This window comes from Rhea americana, unplaced genomic scaffold (genome assembly GCF_003343005.1).
Source record: "Rhea americana isolate MKP2758 unplaced genomic scaffold, rheAme1 scaffold_15, whole genome shotgun sequence".
NCBI classification, from domain to species: Eukaryota; Metazoa; Chordata; class Aves; order Rheiformes; family Rheidae; genus Rhea; species Rhea americana.
The window spans coordinates 5,972,198-5,995,518 of NW_028185594.1; the positions used below are offsets into that span (position 1 = coordinate 5,972,198).

The following is a 23,321-nucleotide window of genomic DNA, read 5'->3' on the forward strand; positions in this document are numbered from 1 at the left end:
CTCCTCGTGTTTTTAATGGAAGACATTTGCGTCGGAGAGCYGTAGAGGCCAGCAGCACTCGGGCCCGGTTCGGCCGCCCGAGGCGACACTGAGGCGCCCCAAGCGCTCGTGCTGCCTGTGGCCGGCGCGGGGCCGCCTGTGCCCGGGGGCGAGGCTCGCGGCACGCGGGGCGGCAGGCTCAGGAGCGCGGCCTGCCGCGGGTCTTGGGACGGATCGGCTGCTGGCTCGACGTGTTCAGAGGGGCTGGGGTTACTTGTAACGAGATGAGCTCAGATGGTGCGGATGAGTGAGGGAAAAGGTGATGGGATAGCATCTCCTTCTTTGCTTTTCCTTCTTCATGCCAGTAAATCTAGCTATGGATGAAAATTCRCTGTGAATTGCTGTAGCTCCAAGAATTTCTTTATTTTAGCATTTCTTAAATGAAATAGTTCTCCTGGAAAGCTCTGTGTAACATACACAGACTCAAAGAAATAAATAAAAGAAAATWAAAAAAATCTACAACCAAAAAAACCCCAAGTTGAGATTTTTACAGAAAAAAGGAGATTTGTGTATTAATAATTCATGAGTTCTCATTGAACATGCACGAAGAAACGGTGCTATTCAATAGAGAATACTGTCATCTGTCACTGTTTTATTTGACATTTACACTTTTTTTTTTTTTTTTGCTTGGTACTGCAAAACTTTCTTGGATGGCGTGCTGAGATTATTTAAATAAATAATTAAAAAAATCCACTCAGACTTTTCATCTGTACATGGGGAAGGCAGTTACTTGCAATCATAAAGAATGTGCGAGTAAGCTGCAGCGCTGTGTTTTCTCACGTATTAGCCAAAGCCATCACCTAAGAAGCAGCCCCATAGATGGCCAGATACGGTCTTGAATGGATGGGTCAGAGAATGAATTCTTGAGTAAATAAAAGGGAAGGGGAGGAAAAGAGCAGTGAAAGGACAGATTTGATGCAGATAAGCGTGCACATGCACACAGTGGGCACGTATGTGTGTGTGTGGGGGTGAGTGAATGATAGCTCTTGTGAAGAAAGCTGCCACAAATACACTGCCATTGCTGATGCAAAAATAAATATTTATAAATGGCATTGGGGGAGATCCAGTCACGTAAAACGTGAGCGAAGACAGGGCATTTAGCACAGTGACAATTCAGAGGTAGGCGCACCTTGCAATTTCTTGCTAATATTAGGCTCATGAAAATCTTTATGCTCTGTAGGTTAGTTATTATTTATAAAAATCACAGAACCAGCTGATACATTCATAAGCTAATTATTGTAGCAGCTGGGTACACATGGTGCAATATGTCTGAGGCTGTGAAGTATCACAGATTTCTTGGGGCCTGCTGTGGTGGGGGTGTGCTGTTGAAGGCTAGATCCCTTAATCTGATCAGCCAAGCAAATACTTTGTGGGGAAACTGGATTAATATCTCTCTAAATACCATGGATGTGCTTCACCTTCAGAACCAGGCTCCTTTAAACGTGCCATTAGCTTCTCTCCTTTGGGGAATCGAGAAGTTCTCAGGTGTCCTCAGGATGACGGGGTCTTTGCCTGGTGCCTCCCTTCGCCAGGAATTAATTTGGTTTGCTCGTGTCTGCACACATGGTCACACTGCAGTCTAATCTTTTCCCTAATAGCTCCAAGGTCAGGACCTCGCATGTTGCCAGGCAAATTGAGCGCTATCCTTCTTAAAGACTAATGGCAGAGAGTGCGTACTCCGTAATGAGGCCTGTAGTGTTGCTCTAAGTGATTGTAATGAGTGCTGATTACAACGGTACAGATAAATCAAAATGCAGGAGGCAGCGCGGGCTCCCTAGCGCGGGCCCCGGCGGTGGGGACGGCAGCGCCGAGCCCCGGCGGCCCCGCAGCCCTCGGGAGGGCGCCGCGGGTCGCCGTCCCGCGCGGGCGCCCAGCGCCGGCGGATGCCCCGTCTGGGTTTATTTTCTGTGAAACGACTGGTCTTCGGGCTGCCGCGTCCCGCGGGAGCCGCTCAGCCTACCTGCCTGAAACGTCTGGAAGGGTTCGGTTGGAGACTCGTTCAGATCGGTGAAAAGCAGGCAGAAACGGGAGCTTGCTTTTTCCACAGATGGTTTATTTTCCATTTCAAAAATTGTTTCCTTTGTATGGAGGAGCCCCTGAGAAAACACTGTGGGGCCGGGAGATTTTTTTCTGTCTTTTCTCTAAAAGAGACAAAGTTTTCTGAGATTTCTGGGGAGTGGGAAAGAAGAGAGGAGAACTGAGGGCAAGGGATGTGGTCAAACCAAATTACAATTCAGACATCACCAGGCTGAGRGATTACCCAAATACCCATCAAAATACTTCGAAAATACAATATAGATATTTTTTCCCCAAGTAAATGATTAGGTATCTTGTTTTCATCCTTGCTCCCCCCGCAACCCTGCTAGTTTATTGCAAGAAAAGATCAGGTCTGCACAAATGTGGCCTCTCACTTGTAAAAACAAGGCAGTGTTGTGTTACAGATTAGTTTATAAATCCCTAGTGGCTTCACAGTTCAGTGCCTACAGCTGCTGCAGATGGGCCTGGGTTTTTGTCTCTTCGCTGTGCTGCAGCCRGCAGTCGAAGGAGAAAATGGAATGATCAGGTTATTAACATGTAGGCCGCGAGGAAGAGGCTGCACAATGAGAACAGCTGGTGTTGCTGTCTTGGCTGATGCAGCGGAGATAATCAAATCTTGCCTTTTTTCGGAGCGGGGGGGTAAAGGCAGAAGTCACGGTGGAGAGTAAGRCAAACAACGGCTTATGATATTATATACGGGGTTTAGAGCGCGTGTTAGAAGTTGTCAGTGGCTTACAAGTTGTTATACCAAAAAAAAGCAATCCCCCCAAACCAGTGTGGGCCTGTAATGAACCTGGCTGTTCAGCTTGCCCTAGCCGCTGCTTAGAAAAATACAGTTTTGGCTACTCCTTATGCTGTACATTTTTAACACTGATCGAGCTATCTTTTAGGTATTGTAAGGTGCCTGTCAAAATGGTGTCAAAATGCTGAGTTGTAGCTTGAAAATGATGGGTTATAAAGCTACTAGGTAAAATATTTTGACAGGAGTCAGTAAGCCGCGTTGACAGCATCCTCAGTATTATCTTCTCATGTTCTGTCATTTGCATCGCGTCTCCTCGCTCCCAGGCAGGAGAAGGGAACCGCGGTCCCCAGCGCCGAGCAGGGACCGCCCGCCTGGCACCACGACCCGGGCTTGCCTGCCCTCCCGCGTGGACGCAGCCTGCTGGGACCCGGGTCACGGACGCGCGAGCTCAACACGTGCAGCACCGTTTCTCACATCAACAGCGATTGCCGTTTTGCTCTTGGCTTGGCTTTGTGTTTTATAGCGGCTTCCTTTCCCCAAAGTGCTCGTGCTTCCTTCTCCGGTGATCTGAGCTCTCAGCCCGTATGGAGAGGCCCTGTGGGGACTGAATAAACTTGCAACTTTTTGATGGTATTTCAAACTAACTTCTAAAACAATATAGCAAGAATAAAGTCGACTATTACTTCAATCTGTGGTCGGGTTTAAAATTATCTTCACTTAATACCTGTCTTTCTCAATCTATAAAGTAACTCTGCAGGGCCCTGTTTGCTCCTTTCCTGTTAAATACTAGAGGATTCCTTTCCTCTAAGGTTGCATCTTCCTGTTAAGTTGCCAGTTGACTATTTAAAGCTGTCAAGTTTTAGTGGGGTTCAGAATAAGGGTAGCAAGAGCAGATCAGATGGGAGTATTCAATAGTGTTTTCTTCCAAACATTTTCAGTAGTGGTTGAATTTCTGGTCCTGGGACTGTAACCCATAGCATGAGGGTTGTTAGCAAGTATCAGGGATTACATCTCTCTTTTTCTTGGTCATATGAAGAAATATGTGAAATGTGAAATCTAAAACGTGAAAAATGAAGATTCACTTTCAACTCTGGTTTTCTACAGAAAAAAGTGCTTATAACTGAGCCGTCTGTATATGGTATGATGAGGACAGTGGGCAAGATGCTGTGCTTCCTGGTTCCCGTCAAGCATTGTTGATGGTTTCTGTTTCTCTAACTTGCAGAAAATATAAATAGCTTCATGGRTTTGTTGAGACAAAAGGGCAGTTGAGAATAGGAGGGGTTTCTGTGTGAGATCAAACAGCAAAACTTGCAGCACAGAGCTTTGCTTAAGTCTAGCTGGCCTTCCACTCACATTTGGTTCCTCAGTGCTCAGTGGATTAACTGTGCTGACCCTACTGTTGCAGGGCTGGCTGTGTGAGCTGCTCCGCTGGAAAGAAAACCCAAGTCCGGAAAACCGCACCCTTTGGGAGAACCTCTGCACCATTCGCCGCTTCCTGAACCTTCCCCAGCACGAGAGGGATGTGATCTATGAGGAGGAGTCCAGACATCACCACAGTGAGCGTATGCAGCATGTTGTCCAGCTTACTCCTGAGCCTGTGCAGGTCAGAGCGCTAACTCCCTTCTCAGTGAGTTTCTGTGCGGGAACAGCTGTCAGAGGTAGAAACAAGCAGCTGGTTCCAGCTTCCCTGTGTACAGGTCAAGACGCAGCAGTTTAAATCTGTCTCTATGGCTGCCTGTAAGCCAGTACTCTCAAGTGCTGAGCTCACTGTGTGTACATGGCAGCACGTGTGTGTGCGTGTGTGCATGTCTGTTTTGGWGGCTCAAAAAGGGGGATGTAGTAATCTACACAGCTGGTAACAGAAGGGTCAGCTGTAGTGATATTACGGAGCTCCCCTACTGTCAGTAGTTGTGTTGTGGCTGAAACTTGATTTAACTGTCCAAAGTTGCCAACATTATAAGGGTGTAAATGYGTGTCTCAGCAACAGGGAGAGAAGTGTACATTTGGTTAGGAAAACAGAGCAGGAGTGGAAGGTTGGTCACTAGTTCTTTTTCACAGAATCTATGGACTCCTGATACTTGTTCTCAAAGAGCAGCCAGCAGGCAGTTATAGCCCATAGTTTATGTTTTCTTAGAAAAAGAAGAAAGGTAGGTGCTTCAGGAAAAGTAGGAGCATAGGAAGGCTAGTTAGTCTATGCATGGGTAACACAGGTGTTTTGAAGAGTGAAACATGGAAAAACATTTTTGATGTATTCACTGAAGCTTGACATACTTCTAAAGTGACCATGGTGAGTACTCTCCTGGGAACAAGCCTTCATTTCACAGCTTCCTCAAGTAATGTTTTGCTCCTCTGTAGAACTTTTGTGACAAGGATGAATTTTTGGTTTGTACACCTTTGTTTTGTCCTTGTCTCAGGTCTTAATGAGAATTAAATAGATACAAATGAGAATGAGAAATAAATAGATACTAATATGCATGGGGAAAACAAAGAGAAAACACTGCAAGACTTTCCATCTTTGCAATTTCAGATTTAGACATAAGAGAAGATCAGCCTTACATGTATCCCTAATAACTAGTGATACATGTCACGAAATGAAACATCTACTGRTGGTCAAAAGAGGCTCAGAACTCGTCTGAAATGAGAGCTGGAGTGGGAAATTTAGAGACCCTTTCTTCACTCTTCATTTTTTTGAGCCCATAATTTAAAACAGTTTCCTGGCTCTGTGGTGGAAAGAAAGATCATGAAGTGTTATTTGTATTTTCATCACAGCCCAAAACACTAGTGCAGCTGTTGGTCTGAAGATCCTRCATTAGATGTTGTTGTAAAAGTTAACCAAATGAACAGTGCCGTTCTGACTGTGCAGGTCTTTGATGAAAGCTGTGGTGAAGTCAGCGAGTGAGACCAGCAGTAGAAGAAAGGAGTAGGCCGGTAGTGGGAGGAACAGTTCAAAGAAGCAGATAGTTGGGCTGCTCTAGATTCTGTGAAAGTTTTTTTTCTTTTTTTTTCCCTTCATTTAGCTAGCAAGCATTCTTTGGCCATACGTCTTGAGAATGGGGCAGAAAGAAAGGAGGTCTTATGGAAAAATGCAGAGTTGGCATTTCATGCAGAAAAGCCGCTGTGGAAGGAAGCCTTTAGGAAAGGCTGATGATTGCATCTTGAAAGGTCTGCAGAAAAGTAGGGCTGATAAATGCCAACAGCAATGATGTAGGGAGGATGGTAATATGATAGTCCTTTAGCCTCAGGAGAACTTGAGGAACAGAGACTGAAAGATTGAGAGGAGAGATACGTTKTTCAAGCTAAAAAGCAGAGGCAACACCTTCCATAGCTGAATGTCTTTTTGGATTGTCACTGGTTCTTTGCATCATTTGATCTTGTTGCGTGACTTGTTTCCACTAAGTTCATCCATGTTGTGTTCCTCTGTGATAATCTCATAGTTCCTTCTCCTACCTTTGCTCTCCGCATTGCTGTCTGAGCACAGCTTGCACTGTTTTGTGCACAGCTTTGCACTCCTGTATTCTTTGTCTCAGCTCTTGTTCTTCTGCTGCTGGTATTTCTGTCAATGATCTAGACACCTTTTTCCAAAGGAGAGTTCTTTGTCTCTTCCATTAGTTCTGCCTCTCCTGAAACATCTTTGTCTTGCCCAGATTAATTATTGCCTAATTTGGTCTTTGTCTCTTCTGCTGCTGACTTCCTCCTTGTGTTTTATCCTCAGTCTTTTCCTGGAAGAAAAAATGCATTTCCTGGGGTTCGGATCCTCAAAGCTGCAAAAGAGAAGTGGTGCTCTAGATAGTTAGAGTTGCAAGTTTGGGCTTCCATGCCCCTAGAAGTTTGTGATATCTTGGAGGCAAGGAGCTACAGAAGGGTAAAGGACCAGGCTGACATGTGGGAAGACCACTAGGCTTGTGTAGGTTTAAATGCATTAACCCAGTTCTAGTGCCCACACCAAGTAGAAAGATCCTCTAAGGGACAATTTGAAGAAAATGTTTCCCTGAGCTCTTGTTGGTGACCTTGATGATTAGCCTACTTTTCAGAGTCTTCTGCACATCACTTCTCTGCATAGTGCAGGTTGTCTCCTCTGAGTGACATGTTACACTGCATTGCAATGTGATGCATTTGTATTTGTCAGCAGTTACAAAGCCGTGGATTAATTATTTATTACATTTCAAAATATGAAAAATGAAGAAAAATAAATGGAAGCAGCTGGCAACTACATAGAGCAACACTCAGGAGACAGCTGTGTACATTTGATACAGTAGGCTTGTGTTTTGGGGGTGCTGCATTTTAGAACTATGTTTGACCATCCAAAAACCCCAGTAGGTTTCTGAGTGGCACGTTACCAGTGCAAGGCCCAGAAGGCTTGGTGTCCACCTGCTCCGGACTGTCAACAGATACTCTGCACCAAGCAATTTTTGTGTAATATTTGGTCTCTGGGACTTGAATTGTTTTAAGTAGCAAGGTTTGTTTTTTGGCTTTGCTGCAAGGGTCACCATTAGGTAATTAGCTATGAAGAATCAATGACAGCAGCGAGAGGCATATAACTGAGGCCCTCACACTTTCAGTCACTGGAGATTTTGTGACACTGTACATAAGGGTTGGGGTCTTGGGCCCCGACTCCTGGCCAAAATCCAGGCCGAGTAATTACATTCTGCCTATCTAAAATTCCCTCTGTAGTGTCAAGTGGGAAAGCAACTCTCATTTCCTTCTCAAAGCTGTGGCGGGCACAGGATGTCTGCCATGGTGCCTGACTGCATTTTAGCAGGGGGTGGAAACATCCGAGAGCTACAGTCACTGACCTACTTCGCTTTGCAGCCTTTGCTAGTGAAAAATGCACTGTAAATCAAGTCCTTACCTTCAGCCTTGATGTCAGGATGATGGTCCTTTGAAGAAGACAGAAGTAGCAGTGCTGTAAATAACACGTGCAGCACGGAAACACTGAAGCAGGCAGGAGTCCCTCATACCTCTGKTTTCTCTCTCCACTGCCCCCTTCTTTCTCTCTGCCCTGATAGATCTGATGTGTGTACAATAATTTGTATCTGATGTTTGAGATGCAGTGGGTGGTTCGAGCAGTAACCAAGCTGTATTGCACTCTGAATTTGAGCCTTGGTTTGGTGTCCTACTCCTCCAGCTGTTAGACGGGGAGAGCTTGAACACAAGCTGCCCGGTGCTGCTGGACAGAGCTTCCCTGCACCCTCCATCAGGCTGAAAGACTTAGAGGCAAATCCTGCCTACCATTACAAGAGGCACAAGCAGGCAAAAGAGAATGAATACATAAATTTGAGCCTTTCCCCCAGGACAGCTTCTTGGAAATGGCAAAGATTTCATTGTGGTGGAGTCTGTGTAGTACACCTGGTGCTAACGGGGTTTGCACACATCTTCAGTGCAGGAATCACCCCAAGGCTGGTTATGATTTCTGTGCTGTAATGGCAAGGTGTGTGCAGAGGGTCCTTATTACAGTGCTGTAGAAGATTAGTTGGAGTTTGGCTCTTGATATTTAAAGGGATTAATGTTATCTTCTGGAAGGTTCTTGTCCTCTGCTCTGTACCTTGCTGTTTAATTTTAGCTTCAGTACTTTAAAAAGAAACATTCTCTTTTTTTCTGTCTTCCATTAGATTTTCCCTGTCAACCATATATTAAGCCATTTAATTAAATATTTTCCTGTTTCTGAAATGAAAAACGCCTATAATGGAAGCTCAGTGCACAAGAAATTCTTCCCTGCACACTTGATTTATTTGTTACTGTGCTGAGGAGTCATAAAATCTGTGCCCTGTGGAGCTGTGTGACATGGCTGCGCTCTCTGGCAACACAGGGTGTGACCATATGGCCATGCTGGAGCACTGCTTCTCCTTTGCATACTGGTTGCAGCRTGTCCACCCTATACCTACACGATGCTGTGCACACAGCCTCAGTTCACCACAGCAGCTCGCTGGGTTTTTAAGGGAGTTCAGGTGTGCACTAAGATGGCTCCTTCCCTTCCCGTTTGGTGCAGCGTGCTGGAATCACTAGGTCTGAGGAAAAGGCCTGTGACTTTGTCRCAGAGCTTGCCAGATACGGTAAGGAGACCGCCTCTGATTTATGGACTGCCTGAGCCACAGGTGCGTGGAGGATGGGAGACTGTACTGGAAAGCGTTATGTGTGTCCTCATCCTTCCCACCATTAGCCGTGGTCAGATGCAGGGCGCTGCATGGACCTCTGGCCTGGCCTGGCTCCTCTTCTGCAGATCTGCTGGACTAACTGCAAGCAAAAGGCATGTGGTTGCAGCCTCATGTGTTGTGCGTTTAGTTTCCTGCCCTTCAAAGCTGAAGGTACCTGCCTGCCTTGCCATCGCTCGCTGCCTCCCACGGTTCCCGGCACCAGCCTTTCTGGAGTGTTAAWGTTGAGAAGTGCCTACAGACGCTCCGCTCCCTTCACTACCCAGAGATTTGGTGGTTGTTACAGACATGCTGGGACACAATAAATCTAATTTCTCTCCCTTCTCCCACTGTTCCTCTGCTGTGTCCAAGGTGACCACTCCAGAGAATCACCCTCTTGCCTGGCACTTCAATATAGTGCTAATTCGTTGTTAATTGCTAGGGCAGAGAAACCTGGCTCAGCTGGGAGAAGGATGAGTGAAGCGGTTGTCCCTGGAGCATTGGGGTGGATAAGCCAGCTCTCTAGAGCRATGAGACACCACTGCAGCAAAGTACCTGCTGTTCAGAGAGCAAGGAAACTTTGCAGTTCACTTGCTTCATAAGCTGCCAGATAGATCTGCAGGAGCCTGTAGGTACAGACTGATACAAGAGCAGTCAAATGTTGACTTTAAAGGAACAGGTTTTTACATGCTTTCTAATACACTTTCTTTTGCCACTTTTTTAAAAGGATATCCCTCCAGCCATTTTTTATCTCCAAAGCTTTGATTTAGACAAATGTGGCAAGTTATAATAATGTAGATCATAAATCAGGGAGGAACATTAGTAAATGGAAGAAAGCACAGCAGAAAGCTCTAGGAAAGCTCTTCTGTATTGTGTCTTCATTGCAAACATTGTGGTCTCTCTTTAAATGTGTGGAAAACAACATACCGCAGAAGTAAATGAAATACTAATTTTGTCATTTTGTGAGGAATGGAAGGGAACAAATGTTTTAGAAATGACAATGAAATATAAAACAGTAGAATATGGAGCCCTAGTAAAAAGGGATCAAGGCAAGTGACAGTGGCAATCCAGTAAATCCAACGCTAATTTCATATTCTCTTTCTAGAAGTAATGAAGAAGGGAAGGAACACCACAGTAATGCTTCCTAAGGAAATATCTGATTCTAAAAAATAATCTTAAGAGTTCATGGGTCATGCAATGTGTAGCATGCAGAGAGGAAACCCAGAGTGAGGCTTAAAATTTCTGTTCTCAAAAAATAATATTAATTAATGATACTCGGGCAATCATAGATGCAGTGAAGCAATGTGCTATTCTGCAGGGGAGCAGAGCGTTCCTAATGATCTATGGGATAATCCACGCAGTGAGTTTTCACTGCGCTCCTGCGGGTACAGCAGTGGATTTTGCATGCTGTAGGTCAGGTGAGGGTTGTCTGGGAAACTCGGTCAAAGATTACTTTCCTGAGCTGTGCCGGCACTCTGACTTGGTGCCCTGAGCCTGATTCCTGGTGGCTGCAAAGCCCTTGCTCGGGGCCTCGGCGCGGACGGGCTGCCGGGGCGCTGCCGGGCTCGGCCCTGCCTGGGCCGTGGGGCAGGAGAGGGGCCCGGCGCCGCGGGGCCGCCCTCCGGGAGCACGAGCCGGGGCCGGGCGCTCCGGCTTTGCCCCGACGGCCAGGGGAGCCCGCGGGTGGCCGCGCCAAGCCCGCGGGGAGCGGGGCGGGCTGCGGAGCCCGTCTGCTAGGCTCCGAGGCGCCCGTAGCGTTTCCGCCGGTGGGCAGCTACGGGGAGGGCGGTGGGAAGCCGCGGAGCGGAGCGGAGCGTCGCCGGCTGYGGCCGGGCCTGCCTGCTGCGGCGCCCGTTCGTGGCGGGGGGCTGCAGAGTGCTGCTGCTCGTCGTCAGCTTCATCTGCGACCCCCGTAGAGTGACAGCAGGGACCGCGCCGCGATTCAGGCAGAACCGCTCCCGTCCTGAAATTAATGTAGGTTTATTATTACTCCATTTAACCCCAGAAATGGGAGATCACGTAAACCGGACAGTTTTGTTCTTTAAGAGGCAGCAGAGTTTAGCCGTGCCGGTGGCGTGGCCCGTGTGCCTCGGAAGACCCGCTGCCGGCTGGCGCTTGGGCAGACCCCGGGATCGGAAGGCCGCCTCCGCGCCGCCTGCTCCCGGAAGGTTTCCGCTGGCTCAGGGTCGGGTGGGAGAACGGCTCAGGCGTGAGCTGGGACTCGCGTGAGGGAGCGCTGCTAGTGTTTTGCCCTGCCYGCTTTGGGTGGCTCCTGACGCCCGGTGGGACCGAAGGCAAAACGCTGGGCCCAGAACCTCGCGCCGTCGTGTGGCAGAGGCTGCCTAGTCGGAGGGCAGAGTCAGGCCGTCCCCGGGAGCCGTCTGTGCAGCGGATTGCTTAGGGCAGAAGCTCTCTTTAAATCTGGAGACTCGCTACTGCAGCGACTTTGCCGTATTGGGCAGGGTGGCGTTTTGCTTTAATGTTGCTCTGACCAGTTGTCTGTTTTGCAGTTTGTATCACTGTGGCTCTGGCCCCAGCATCTCACCCTGGTGCCTTTTACACATGACTTGGCCAGTTTTAGCCCTCTTTTCTTCCAGTCCTGGTGCTCTCCTAAGTGCCGCAAACAACCAGGGCGAGATTGCTAAATAAAGGTCATTAATTTCGCATCACGTGAAGCTTGTGCTGGCCAACAGCAGGCAACTCTTGAAGGCTGAAAAGCTGGTGGACAAGCCTCTGTTCCACTTGGGTGTGAAAATTCCTCCCATTAGAAACATTGCTCTTTGTCATTTCATTTTAAAGTTGCTTAATATTCTCTGTAAGTACTCTCACACTTGTACATAAATGATAATATCATGCTTTAGAGCTGTGCAAGTCTCTGCTGCAAATGTTCACAGGCTACTGGTTGTGATATCTTGAGATTTCAGTAAGTAGCCTGAGAATAGAGTTAGAGTCCTGGACCAYAGCAGCCAGCCTCTCCGTACAGATAGGCAATTAAAAATATTACACGAGGAAGGAAACAATATTGTGCTATCAGCACACATTGCGCTGTTTGTCCCCGAAGACCTCTGAGAGAGAGAACTACTCTTTTGCTTGTTTTGCCTGGCTTCTCCCAAGGAAACCATGCAGCTTTCAGGGCAAAGTTGAGAGGCTACGGTGAAACAGGAAATCGGTCCCCAGTCTGCTGGCCCCAGGCTAGTCTTCTCAGCGGTTCAGTGGTGCGGGCTGCTTTTTTTGTTGCTGTTTTTTATTTTTTTTCTGCACGGTTGCAAGTATCTAAAGCCTGTAACGTGCAGGAATTGCTTTATTCAAGGCTAGTATGCTGTGTGTGTTGCTATAGGTTTGTATGGACTTTTATAGGAATTGCAGATTGAAACGGGAAATGTTTTTGTGTGTATGCACTATTCTCACACATCAAGTATCCAGAAGTACAGTAGCACATATTTTTTCTCACAGTCATCTATGCTTACAGTGTTTCAAAGAATATTCCAAAATATCTTGGCACAGACAAAGCGAAGCTGTTTGCAAGATCCCGAGCTGGGGAACAACAAAGGCTACGTTCTGAACAAACATCACACATGGCTTTAATAAAAGACTTAAACAAAAATCAGATAATGTATTTAGAAAACCGAACACCACCACTTATGATGCTGCTCTCATTGAGAAAGGAAGTAGATGTCCAACTTCTGCCTCCTTTCCAATATCTTTTTCCCCGCTCCTACTCACTGTCTCCTGTTTTGAATTAGAAGGTAAAAATTGTGACTGTTTAAAAATAAATAAATGYATTTTAAAACCACTTATCAGTAATTTGGGACTGGCCCAAAAGGCAGTGCCTAACTTAAAAGTGACTTGGTGTTCAGGAGAAAAGCATACAGGCATATGTAAGGTGCCTCTGGTGGAGCACTCAAAGCTTGAAACATCCAAAAGCATTAGCAACCTCTTGCGATTACATATGGCAAAAAGGATGTGGTAAATCACAGAACATATCCTGAATGTTACAGACCCAGCCGTCCCATTAATTTCTGGTCAAAAAGCATTCCTTGGTTTCTAGTTTGGACCATATTTAGTTTTATGCTATTTTTACCATCATAATACAAAATAATGTTGACACCCTTGGATTTTCTAGTTGTTTTTTCTCAAATTTATGGGGGCTCTGCATTATTCTCTTATGTTTTTTTAATTAGACCATGCCCATTTGATGTGTTGCACTCAAATCCAAGGCACGTGGGTAGGGAGGATTAAAAAGTGCTCCCTTCCTTCCTGCCACAAGCGCTGTCACATGGATGTTGAGGAAGGAGAGCACGTTCTGCAAAAAGGCTTGATGCAAACTGATAGTTATTACAGGTTTTTATGGGAACTGTGTGGCTAAATCTCTTGGTTAGGTTTGGAAAACCCTGGTCTTTTGAATCTTGCTTGAGAAAAGCTTGGCAGCCCTGGATTTCTTTTTACCTTCTTGCGATTCGGTAATTCTTTAGATCTGAAGCATGCAGAATACCTTAGAAATCCATTGGGCGACCCCGGGATACAGCGGGTGTCCGCCTGCGAAGAGTAAGAGCTTGTTCTTCTTTTGGTGCTSTGCTAACGGCGAATCCGCCCAGCTGCGTCAGAAAGAAGCAGGCGCACTGAAACGTTAAGACTCAACAGGCCCCTTAAAAAGATCTGTCTGGACAACACTTCACTAGTTAAGTGCTAAGTTATTATTATTATTTATTATTTATTTCCTCTCCTATTTTTCTCTTAGTGAACAAGCAGGAAATATCTTTGGTCTTTCATTTTAGAAGYGAAATAAATGTATTCCCCACAGCATTTGAAATTTTAATAGTCCATAATAAATAAAATCATATCTAATAACATAACTGCTTTCAATTGGCAACGTGATCTCCTAGATGCATTGCAATGGCAGAAACATAAATAGTTGCAGCCTCTGAAAGCCTACTTCCTATTTGCTAAATATACTTGGCTTGCTTTAAATTCCTTTGTGTGCAGTCATTAATACAATCCTCTTTGACAGCATTTAATTAAAGTGCTTTTCTCTATTAAATTCATTAAAACTTTTTTTTTATACAACTGTTTCCCAGACATTGAATGTTAAGGACCTGTAGGCCTCTCTTTAAATGACTTCTCTCTCCTTGTTGTAAATTGTTAATTAAATTTAACTTAGACTGTTTAAAAATGACTTGGAAAAGAAAGCCAGATTTCAGGATATGGTCTTAATCATGTCTGATTTTTTTTTTTAGCACATTTTTTTCCATATAGTTATAGGCGGTATGTTATATTGTTTATGAATGTTGCTGTACGTTTAAGCTGGAACCAAGTGAAGAAATATCCTAAAAATCTCACTTCCATCTCACTTTAAAATTTTGCGTCTTTTTAGTGCAGTTTCCTGGCCCGCGAGTGCTTGCATGGGGCAGTGAGGAGGGAGGAGCTGCTTAGTAYTAATAGATTATTGGCAGTTTAATGTCTCGGCACCTAGACAGCCCATAGGTATAATAACAGGAAGCTGCCTGATGTGAAGCAGTCAATAGCGGGTTCACTCAGACCCTTTCAGTTAATTGCTGGCTGACCTCAGAGATTTCCTTTAAGTGCAACTGTCCTTCGTTCAAAACTCATCGGGTTTTCGGGGTTTAATCTGAGAATGCCCTTCCCAGGCGGGAGCTCCCGCTGTACGGCCTTGGCCGGGGGTTTCGCCCCGGGCGCCTGCGCGGCCCCGCGAGCGCGAGCGCCCGCCTGGAGCCGCGAGAAGCAGGGTGCCCGCTGCACCCGTGGGGGCTGGCGAGGGGGAGAGGCGGCACGGCCGCCGGCAGGGCTCGGGGGCGCTTTGGAGGAGTCCGCCGGGCTGAGCTGTTTTCCGGGGTGCTTTGGGCAGAGCGGTGCCCGTGCCGGCGCCGCGGCGCGTGGCTGCCCTGCCGCTGGCCCCGGGGCTCTGCGCTGCCACCACGCGTGCCCGGCGCGCGGCAGCTTTCCGGCTCCTCTGCAAGTGCAAACCGAGCTCGTTTGTATTTAGTTGCCCTAATTTCTGTACTTAGCCATTCTAATTTATTTGGACTGTGTGTCTTGGTGCGATCTAGATAAGCTACGAAGGCAGGCAGGCAGGAAGCCGCAGGGGCAGTCCCTGACCCTGCCGAACTGCAAACCATCTGCTCGTTCGGGGAGGAAGCCTACATGGCAATCTGCTCTAGCACGTCTACCTGGCTTGGCATTTTTTCCTCTCCCTCCAACTGTTGGCACGGAGCGTGTGTGTTTGGCCTAAGCGAGGGCAAGGAGGGCCAGCCACAGCAGGCCCTGTTTGCAGCAAACTGGTTTGGATTTCTTGATGGCAGCGAGTGCCRCCCTGCAACGGAAACGCTTCGCTGCCAGAGCTAGGTTCATTTACGTTTCATTCGGTCAAGAGACGTTTTCTTGTCTCTGCATCTTGCTCTGATTGTGTCTTCTAGCCACTYACCATGCATTCAGGCTGTGGCTTGCTGAAAGGAATATTATTCCTTTCAATCTCTAATTTTGTCCTGGTTTGATTCATTTCTGTGGTTCTCTTTGTCCATCTGCATAGCACAAACTGCTTCTGCCTTTTTAATAGCCTGATTAGCACCAGGGAAGCACTGCTGACTTGGAGTAATGTTATTCCTCGTTTTTCCTTGTTTAAATGACATGAGGGTTAAGAAGGCCATGTTTGGAGACGGTGACTTCTTTCCTGCAACATTACAGCTGATAGGAGAGGCTCTGACTCGTTCCTTCTGGAGAGACTAGAACAAAATTACGGTGAAATGTAACAGAACGGTGGAGGAAATCCCAGGATACATTTGTTCCCTTTGGGCAATCAGCTGGAACACAGACACTAAACTCTGAGATGTTTCTGGCCAGAATATATTCTAAGGTACCCTCTGGTTTTATCAGACTTACAGACCAAGCTGGTTATCAGTATTACATAGACCAAAGGACTCCACATGGAATAAAAATCATAAGCTTTATTGGATTTTGAGATAGGAAAGATTCACATACAGTTTTTTTTATAAACTACGTTTCATTCTTTCAGATCTCCCATCAGTACAGTCACTTGTAAATGTGACCATGAAATAAGCAGGTAGATACATGGCTATAAATGTCTGTATCTTGGATGATACAGCTTAGCACTGTATAAATGCTGGAATTGAGATCAAGGGGTTGCTAACATTTCTGAAATATTGAAAGAGAAAATATGTTGGTGCTTTTTAAATTATTATTTACAGCTAAAATAAAAAAAAAATTGTGACAGTTTGGAGCAACATAATGCTTTGGAAGAAAATAAAATGGAAGAATTTGAAGGGCAAAAGTTGGCCTGAATAAAAACAGCTAGCATATGCCGTTTCATAAAAAATGCCTGAACAACTGCTTAAACTTTGTTAGAATATTTCCCCCTTGCCCTCACAAGCAAACTGCTTGGCAAAGTAGACTTTATTTAGGCAATACTTCGGCGTCAGTCTACATTTTTGACCAAAAGGAAGACTTTGCCTGAAAAGTGCCACACAACTCTATTCTTAATGAAGCAAAGAAGGGTGTTTTGCACTTCCAGGAAAAGTCTCGGGCTCCTTGCATCCAGACCTACACAAACTGCAGGCTTCCGTAAAGCTTGATTTTATCCCCGTGATTATGTGTGCGCAGTTGACCGAGGGCTGGACGGTGAGCAGAGCTCTCCGTGGTGGGCAGTGGCAAAGCTGGGGGCAGACCCCAGGGCTGTAACACACTGTCCCTTGTTCTGTTTTGTCCCAGGACCGCCCTGGTGATTGCATCCAACCCTGTCATAAACAGTTTATTAAAAAATGAACAAAGTGCCTTTTATTTTTCAACTGCACATTTTCTACTACTGCAGATATAAACTGCAGGTGTTGCAGATAGGAAACTTGCTCTAAAGCCTTTTGCTTCCAACATCCAGAATCGATAAAGAGGTACAGGTCAGAGCAGTGAGACGCCAAGATCAATACGCCAGGCGAGCCCACCTTTTCGCAAGTGTCGTCAGGAAGACAAAGGTTTTCCCATCTAATTCCCCRAGGCCGCCTGTCCTCAGTGCCCTAATCTGTGGGGCAGACTGTACTTTGATCATTCAATTTTTATTTACCCAGTTCCAAGCTGAGGGTATAATAAAGCACATTATGCCAGTTGTGTGTGTGGTAATGCTGGGTATTTTGCCTTTTACCATGGTAGTTGATTATAATGCACTTTTTAAGACTTGCTTTCTAAAAAAAGAAATATTTATACTTTTATGTGTTTGATTCACACAGTATAGTTTGCTCAAGTCCTGTTATTAAGTGCATTGGTGGTTACGTCTCGAAAGCAAAAAACATGCTGAGTAGTGTTTTATCAGCACAAATCTGCTATTTTCGCTAACCATAACAGTCAGGTTCTTCTGACTTCTAACTGCCCCCATTGTAAAAATTAACAGTAMGGTTGGGTATTCCTGGAACCCCAAATAGCCATCTGTGAGGACCTAAAACAGTTTGATGGGATAAATAATTACCGCCCTAGCCCCCCACCCCAGCGTGCAGTGTCTAATCCAAACATATCCTTCCTGAAATAATTCAGAGCCTACTCCTGATCTGAGTAACTGGAAAACAACATGATTATGGTGGCGCCATTCGTGCCACCATAGTTAGGGGTTTAGAGCTTGACCTTAAGCATTGCTCTAGGTCGGAGCTTGTCAGCAGAGATCCTGCTCAGGCTACGAGCAAATGCTCCTCTGATTTGTAGAGTGAGAGGGAGACCATGTGTARTGTTAATTAAAAAAGAAAACACAGAGGATGTCTAGAGTATTTTGTCTGCAAAAAACAAACCARAAAAGCCTTTTGTTACTTCTTTAGATCTTGTGGCGTCCTGCCAGCTCGTCATTAGCAATAGCGCAGTTGGAACGGGGAAAAGCCAGGTCAACCCAAAATCTCTGACAGCCCCTCCATGCAGCCCCAGCCAACCCCGGGCTGTGTTCGAACAGGCAGGACGCTGCACACAGTCGCACCCTGGACTGCAAGAGAAAGCACCGAAGAGCCAAGACAGAGGTCCGCAAGTCTCGTGGTCCTGTTTTGAAGAAGAAAAGTGCTAAGTGGATGTTCTTCTGCCCCTTGATGCGCATGCGGATGGTTGAAGGCCCGTGCCATTTGGATGGGACTCCAGCTTGCGTCACGGTGCAGAAGGGCAGCGGGAACCTTCGTGGGGCTGTTGCCTTCGCCCCCGTGGGGAGGCATCCTCACCATCGCAGGCTGGAGGCGAGAGGGGCTTGCTGGGCCGCCGGAGCGCTGCTGCGGAGGGAGACGCACGAAGCCGCCCTGCTGCCAGCGGCGTTGGCCGTGCCCCATCCCCAGACGATGGAGCCAGCCGTCACCGCTGCCTTCAGGAGAGAGCCTGCGGCGGCGCTGGGCAGCGCTGCCCGCCCGCCGCGGCCTCTCTGCCGCCAGCACCCTCGTTTCTGCCAGCAGAAGCCGGGCTGAGCCTTGCCTGCTGCGTGTTTGTGCAGTAGGCACGGGGCGGCTCCGCGGCGTTGATAACGCTCCCGGCCTGCAGCTGGGTACTTGAGAAAGGGGCACTTGCCACTGCGCACAGTTGCTTTGCAGTAAACCTGAGAGTCTGGCTTAAACCAGCCAAAGATGGGAAGTTCAGGGCTAATCCACTAACGTGCATCAGCAGGAGCGCATTTATGCTACCCCGTAAAATCAGCCGGTTCTCAGGCACTTGCACAGCAATGAAAGTTGCGCCCGTGCTTTTGTGGGAAGAGTTGAGCTGGCGTTCAAGAGAGAGCAGTTACCCCAGGAAACCCTGGGACGCTGCTCGGCATTGCCAGAGTTGGGTGATTTATTTTTTTAACGTTTTACAGACAAAATAGTGGCTATTGTGTAGGCACGTGCTGTCTATTAAGAGAGACCAGGAAAGGGAAATAAACCGTGCATTACTGAAGAATAAGATCATGATTGTGGTCAAGTGATGGCAGAAATTTTTTTTCTCTTTGTCAAGCTGATTTGTAAACATTCTTCAAACAACTGTGCGGACAACAGTTCCACGGCTGCTTAAAACAAAAGACAGGACCAGAAAAGATTGCTATGCACAGATGTTTTACAGTAACCTTAGCCCTGTCCAAATGTTATCTGGTCATCTCCAGTTGTCGTTGTGAGCTACGTTGCACATGTAGCCTCTTAGCAGCGTGTTGTAATCAGACTGTAATTTATATTTTATCTCCAGTGATGATAGCTCTTAAAAATGTTTTGTGGTGTATTTGCTCTTTGATGCATGCTGAGCTCCTGTTAGCATTAATGGGAGCAGTGTGCGGGGAGGGAGAGGGAGTCGACACGGCCGTCCCCTCACCCCCCGCCTTAAGTCGAGATTATTTGCATTTTGCTAATGCTTTGTGCTTACTACTTTGGATGTGATGGCAAATGCAGTGCTCAGCTGGAAATTTGTTTCTTTTTCCTACACTTTATTTATTTCCCGTATGTAAGGTTCATAGAATTACTGTCTTCTGTTTCTCCTTTTGGCCAGTTTTGACAGTTTGGTCCTGGACAAGAATTGCAGGATCGCGGCACTATTTCAGAAACTGACTGTTTGTTCAGGGTTTTGCCGTGTTTTCTGATCACTGTCCATTTCCTGCCCTTAAGCAGCGCGACTGCCGTAAAGCAAAGGGAGGCGTGAGGAATGTGTGCTCAAAAGACATTGAAATGAATGGCTTTGACCAGCTCACATTCCAGTCTGGAAAATAAACTTYTGTTTTTGACTTTGGATTCCCAGTGGACCTCTTTTCTTTCTTTCCATGTCCCTCTTATCCTCCTTTTTGCCTAGTTCCTAGGGTGAATCATAGGTTGGAGCTGAGGAAGGACCAGAGCTAGGATTTGTGCGCGCCAGTATGCTGTCTCCAGGGGTGCGGCAGCAGACAAACGGGGAGAGAAAAGGCCTCCGTGTTTGGGGGRTGTTTTTACGGGTTGACGGCTCTGTGTCTGCGGCTAGACAGGCCGCGGGGCTCCGGGCTTGCAGCTCGTTCTAGGCGGCAGCTCCTGGAGATCTAGTCTGCCTTGCGTGAGATGGCGTACGTGTTACCACTAACTTGTAGTATAGTTACCTCTAATAATGGTGTTTACTCCTGCGAAGCAATTACTAAGCTACATAAAAGATGCACAAGATGTGCTGCTGGTACTCGCGTTACAAAATTAAGAGAGGCTCACACTGAAGTTAGATGAAAGTGAACATATTCATCCATGTCAGACTTCCTACCATTTTGCACGCTCATATTGATTTCTTTTGACATGGTCTTCTTTTATTGAGTACCATATATTTTTTTAAATCCCTTACCGATAACAGTACCTGCCAAGGGCAATTGTAAAAGGAAACTAAAGTATATTAAACCTGCCTGGAGTCAAAATGTAATCTAACACCTGTAGTCTGCAATTTGTCATCACTTCATAGATACTTTTTCTTTTTTAATAACAGTTTTGGCTTTTCCCGAGTTTTGACCTTAGGATACTGTATAATCCAAGAAAAGCAGGGAACTAAACCGCAATCTTTAACGCAGCTTTATGGTGTCAAGGTGTGAAATCACCACTGTGAGAATGAGCCCAAAGAAAATACTTCATTTCAGGCTGGTACTAGCGTTGCAATGTTTATTTAAATGAATACATTTTTGCAAGGAAAAAAAATAGTAGTCTAAACCACTTTTTTTAAAGGAAAAAAAATGAACACAGGTGCAAATTGTAACTCATGCTACAGTTTCTCCTACAGACATTCCTAGGAAGCCTGTAAAGTGTCTTGGCACAGTGACTCTSTCTAATTAATGCTCTTGCCAGTGTGACCCCAGCCTGGAAGGCTGCAGCCTTGGTCACTGCAGCGGTTTGGTCTGCTCTGTTCTTGTACGTTGCTGTATATGAAGATAGCCGGTGAGAGACTGGGGGTACAGGGTGYAAAACTGTTTGTTTGAATACATAATCTCCCAGAGATCATTCAGCTAAGATCTAAGACAGCCAGGCAGTGCAGCCTCCTAGGCATCAGGTTTCTTTGCAAGGTGACAGAGGTTGTCTTTTGAGAAAGCCCCTAAAGTGATAGATGAGCATCGGCAGTGCTGCCCAAGAGCTCGTGGCTTGCAAAGGTGAAGTGCTGCAAATTTCAGGTCTCCATAAAATGCAGCTGAGCACCTTGCTTTGTTTTGATTCTTATTTTTGTGTGTGTGGTTTCTTTTTTTTTTTTTTTCCTGCGTGGCTTTAGCTTGGAATTGGGAAGGAGCTTTTCCAGAGGGCTTGCTCACATGGTGATGCACGTCCAGGATCAGGTTTTGCATCAAGGCAAATCAGAGGCAAATCCTGCTGACTTGCCTTGAGTGCTTGTAAGGGATGTAACAAGTAATGCGTGTTAGATGTGCTGAACCGCTGTTTTGGAAATCTGTGGTATTCTCTCTGGATGCTTTTATTTTGAGGTCCTTCAGCAGGTTAAAACCTCACTCTCCTTGACATAAAAGTCGTCGTGGTGCAGTGTCGTGGTTGGTTACGAGAGCAATGTAAATGTGAAGGAACAAGGGAAGGTTAGATCCCGTCCCACCATGGAAGAGAGAAGGTCAATCTGTTAAACTTTGCTCTTTCGGGATGTGGGTTGTGAGAACTGGTACTGGGCAGCACAAGCCAGGCTGAGTGCTTGTGAGCGCTCGCCCTGTCCTTGCGAAGAGGAGGGCAGTGTCCGTTCAACAAGGGCAGCATCTGTTGCCAACACACAAGATTTAATATTTTTGATAGCAAGTGGCACCTCATCATCTCAGCAAAACCTGTCAGAAAGAAGGAGCTCTCCTGATGAGTCCTGTCTGCTAGAAAGGGTATGAGTGAACCACACTGCAAAACAAAAGAGTTTGGGGTTTTCATGTTGAAATGCAGTTCCTGTTTCTAATCAGCTGCAACAGCTGTACAGGCAACAAAATGTGTCTTTTCACAAAGCAGGTGGTGTTAACCTGTACCTGACTGGCAGCTGGTGCACGTGACTGCATTTGTGTTCCTCCGTTCAAGCATCCTGCCTGGTCCCCTTAGCAGCTCACCGTTTTCATGTGTCTGCTTCTAGCTAGGAAGTGGGTGGAAATGGAAACGAGCATCAGTGGAATAGTGAGTCTAGCCAAAATTAAATACAGTGCAGACACAGACTGCAATTACATGACGTTTGTTCAGTTTGGGTTTGCTCACCTCTCTCTGCCGTGGGATCGTGTCTGTCCCTGTCCACCTAAGCCAGCTTTCTCATGCAGGATTGTCCCGATCCGTGGGGAGTGGATATACATCAAACAGCGCGGTGATCCCTTCTCCCCAATAGTTCTTGGCCTTGGATTTTAGAAAGACCACAAACCCTTAGCTTATTACAAGTAATCCTGATCACTCCCGTAATGATACACTACATTATATACTCTCCTAAACTTAATCATTCAATATCTCACTTCCTTCCCTGTAGGCATGTACTATTATATTTTACACATGGCTTCCAGCTGGTTTTCATTGTGGCCTTCAAATCATATTTCAGTACAGTGTGATTTAAGACCAGTCACTTTATCTTTTAAAGTCAACTTCCATCATACTAATGTTTTTGGAAGTTTTCTACCAGTACTGGTTAATATGTTTGAAAAAATGAGTTTGTCTGCGAAGATAAAGTCTATCGGAATGAAATTTCCTAAAGCAGCATCTTTCATGCCAACTCTCTTCCGAAACAGTCAGAATGTAATGATGCCTGTAGAGTTTARAAACAAAATCTCTTTAAGGGATGGAAAAAAGAAGTCCTGTGGGCRCGGAAGGAAATCTATATCTTCACATTTGATTCAAAAGTAGATGGAGACGCAGCGAGGAGGGAGGGAGGGAAGGGGAAGTCAGCTCCAGGCGGTGGCTGCTGCGGAGAAGAGGCCGGGCAGCGGCGGGGCAGGCCGCGGAGGGCTGCGGGCTGCGGCAGCTCGAGGGCGCGTGGAGCCGAGCTGAGGGCTGCGAGCAGCACGAGCTGAGCAGGCAAAGCTGGTGGCCACGAAGGAGGCGGCGAGCGTGCCCCCCGCTAGGCTCTAGGGCAGCTTTCTTTGGGAAGGGCCAGCTGCATGTGGGCACACTTGTGACACCTTCTCGCTGAAGCCCGCCAGGCACGTGGTGTTTACCTGTAGGTCAGACCTTAGTTGGGGGTTACCTGCAGCGGTGCTGTCGCCTGTCCTTCGCCCGCGAGCACGATGAGCGGGCGTTGCGGCTTTCCCTTAGGGAAGCAGAGCCGCRCTGGCCCCCAGTGCAGAGCGCGTAGCGCCCTGGGCAGATCAGCGTGTGAAGCTGCTAGAAAATTTACGTGCARATCTAGGCGCATAACAGTAACCCCAAAATCTGACAATCTGGCGCTGCCAAAAACGGCCAGTTTCCTTTGTGGGGACAGGATGTGCAGCACCAGAT

General features: G+C 46.6%; 1 protein-coding gene across 1 annotated transcript in view; it reads left to right on the top strand.

Moving 5' to 3' along the window:
• Positions 1 to 23,321, top strand: part of SATB2 (SATB homeobox 2) — a 125,317-nt gene that overhangs the window by 98,252 nt on the left and 3,744 nt on the right. The window contains exon 9 of the mRNA XM_085299557.1: positions 4,224 to 4,421. Coding sequence (XP_085155683.1) covers positions 4,224 to 4,421 — 198 coding nt within the window. The remainder of the gene's footprint in view (positions 1 to 4,223; positions 4,422 to 23,321) is intronic.